Source organism: Zingiber officinale, chromosome 3A (genome assembly GCF_018446385.1).
Source record: "Zingiber officinale cultivar Zhangliang chromosome 3A, Zo_v1.1, whole genome shotgun sequence".
Taxonomy (NCBI): Eukaryota; Viridiplantae; Streptophyta; class Magnoliopsida; order Zingiberales; family Zingiberaceae; genus Zingiber; species Zingiber officinale.
The window spans coordinates 159256661-159259496 of NC_055990.1; the positions used below are offsets into that span (position 1 = coordinate 159256661).

The window sequence follows — 2836 nt, forward strand, 5'->3', positions numbered from 1 at the left end:
TCCTAGCTAATTGCTGAAAGTATTTTATCTAGAATTGAGAATTCTAATTTATCTTAACTCTCTTCATTGGGACGTTTGTGAATAGAAATCGACTACGATCCGTTTGGATTTTGACAAAAAGTCCTCTGCATTTATTTTACTACTCACTGGAAAATATCTAGTTGTCGTCTCGATGTGGAGCTCCTTACTCTACGTGTCAAAATTGCCTTCGACTTTCAATAAAAAAAGACAGATTTCCTTCTTTCGAGAGGCAACTTTCAGACTCTGTTCTGGTTGACTTATCAAACTTCACACCAAGTGAAATCTGCTCGATAAATCGGCCTCCTTCATCCTTCTTCCTCGTTGGGTCGGTGTTCGTCACTGCTACGTACGGATCAGTCATGGCGGCGGTGGATTCCAAGTGCTGCCACGTACTTCTACTTCCCTACCCGAGCCAGGGCCACGTTAACCCCATGCTCCAGTTCGCCAAGCGCTTTGCCGCCCACGGCCTCACCGCTACCCTCGTCGCCACTCGCTTCATCCTCGCCAACGCCAGCCCCACCCCTGGCTCCGTCCGCCTCGCCGCCATCTCCGACGGTTGTGACCGCGCAGGCTTCGCCGAGGCCGATTCTATTCCTTCCTACCTGAACTCGTTCGAGCGCTTCGGCTCCGCCACTCTGGACGACCTGCTCCGCTCCGAGGCGGAGGCCGGGCGCCCCGTCGGGCTCCTCGTGTTCGACGCCTTTATGCCGTGGGCCGGTGAGGTCGGGAGGCGGAATAACGTCGCCACCGCCGCCTTCTTCACCCAGAGCTCCGCCGTGGACCTCATTTACTACCACGTCAAGGCAGGGCTGGTGCAGCAGCCGGTGCGGGAGGCGTTGGAGCTGCCGGGGCTGCCCCGGCTGCAGCCGAAGGACCTTCCGTCGTTCCTGCCGGACCAGTTCGGTGTCTACCCGGCGTACACGGAGATGGTGTTCAACCAGTTCAAGGACCTGGAGAAGGTTGACGAAGTCCTCATCAATACCTTCTATGAACTGGAACCTCAGGTGACTAAGTAATCTCCAGTATCCCCTAGTTTATTTTGGATTGTCATCAGTGTTTTGACCAAAAAAAAAAAAAAAACAAAAGAAAAACAATCGAAACCAACGTCGACTAGAGACTTGTCTCCTTCGTGATTAGGTGAGAACGGTTGATTGGAGGATCTTTACACAACGACTATTTGCTACAGTGTGCACTTTAGAAAAATGAGTTGATTTTATTACTTTTGAGCAGGAAACGGACTACTTGAGTGAAGTGTGTGGAGCAAAAGCCATTGGTCCAACGATACCCTCAGTCTACCTTGACAACCGGCTCCCTTTCGATTCGCGATACGGCTTCCACCTCTTCGATGTGGAAGAGGCGCCGTGCATGCATTGGCTCGACGCCAGACCACCAGCCTCGACCATATACGTCTCCTTTGGCAGCATGGTGGCGTTCGGACCCCAGCAGATGTCCGAGCTCGCCTACGGCCTAGCAGACACCGGCAAGCATTTCCTGTGGGTCGTCAGGACGCCGGAACTCGAAAAGCTTCCTCGAGGGTTCGCGGAGGAGTACTGCCCGGGCAGGGGCCTGATAGTGACGTGGAGCCCCCAGTTGGAGGTGCTGGCTCACAAGGCCGTCGGCTGTTTCTTGACGCACTGCGGCTGGAACTCGACGGTGGAAGGGCTGAGCCTTGGAGTGCCGATGGTGGCGATGCCGCAGTGGACGGACCAGCCGACGGATGCCAAATACGTGGAGGATGTATGGGGAGTCGGGGTCAGGGTGAAGGAGGATGACGAGGGGATGGTGAGGAGGGAGGAGATCGTGAGGTGTGTGAGGGAAGTGACGGAGGGCGGCCGGAGCAGTGAGATAAGGAGGAACGCGGCGAGGTGGCTCGAGCTGGCTAAGGCTGCTGCAGGGGAGAACGGCAGCTCTGATAAGAATATTATGGAACTTATTGCTAAGTATTGCTCTTAAATATTTGTATCTAGTTCCTAAATTTATTCGCTTCCAAAGGTTAGTAGTCGTCCGTGATTTACCTCCTCCGTGTTGGCCCTGGGACGGGTTGGCGGGGGCGCTGGGGGCGAGCGTATTCGCCTTTTGCCATTAATAAATAATATGTTATGCCACAATGAATAATAATAGGAGGGGAGAATTTTTATAAAATTGGGTTGGTCATCTCAGGTTAAAAATTGACAACTAAAAAAAATCCTATTAGTTCTTTACGTAAGAGAGGGGAGAGGTTAATTGCCCTTAAATTTAGATTCAAACTTTAATTAATTAACATAAAAAAAGAGACATAATTTGCAATCAGGAGGTTGCCAATATAATAAAAGCTCCACTCAATAGATTTGTTTTTTTGACAAAGACAGAGTAGCCTCTTATAACGTTGTGTTGGATCTCTTTGAAATTAAAATGGGGGTGAATAGCTCGTCTCATCGTTCTAGTTCGCTTATTTTGTAGATGATGATGTGCAGCAGAATAAACTTGAAACCAAGCTTTCCAATGTTAACACAAGGATTTACTTGGTATCCACCTCAAGAAGTAACTAATCCAAAGATCCACGCCAAGCACACACACTCCACTATAAAACACTTCTTTTCAGTCACATCCAGAGGTAAAGAAACCTTGTACAAATTCTCTCAATACAATTAGAAGAAATGAAAATCTAGATAAAGAAAATCTTATAAGATTTACAACATGAAACCCTAGCTGGCTTCTTCTTCTTGTGTGGAATGCCTCTTGACTATGGAAGTATAGCAACATTTTGCTCTAAGAACATTTAAGAACTGGCGAGATCACCTGAGAAAATCGTGATTAGAGGAAGAGAATGTTGGTG

The 2836-nt window shown here is 49.1% G+C and overlaps 1 protein-coding gene across 1 annotated transcript; it reads left to right on the forward strand.

Moving 5' to 3' along the window:
- Positions 1 to 260: 260 nt before the first annotated feature.
- LOC122053057 (crocetin glucosyltransferase 2-like) lies at positions 261 to 2126 on the forward strand. The gene is made up of 2 exons (XM_042614918.1): positions 261 to 1025; positions 1252 to 2126. The coding sequence occupies exons 1-2, from the start codon at positions 381 to 383 to the stop codon at positions 1972 to 1974; spliced, it is 1368 nt and encodes a 455-aa protein (XP_042470852.1). The 5' UTR covers positions 261 to 380; the 3' UTR covers positions 1975 to 2126.
- Positions 2127 to 2836: the final 710 nt, after the last annotated feature.

Bases quoted from the DNA above. Each gene is read 5' to 3' on its own strand.
- LOC122053057 (XM_042614918.1), top strand. From the start codon at position 381: ATGGCGGCGGTGGATTCCAAGTGCTGCCACGTACTTCTACTTCCCTAC. The intron at 1,026-1,251 runs GTGACTAAGTAA...ACTTTTGAGCAG, and splicing joins TCTATGAACTGGAACCTCAG to GAAACGGACTACTTGAGTGA.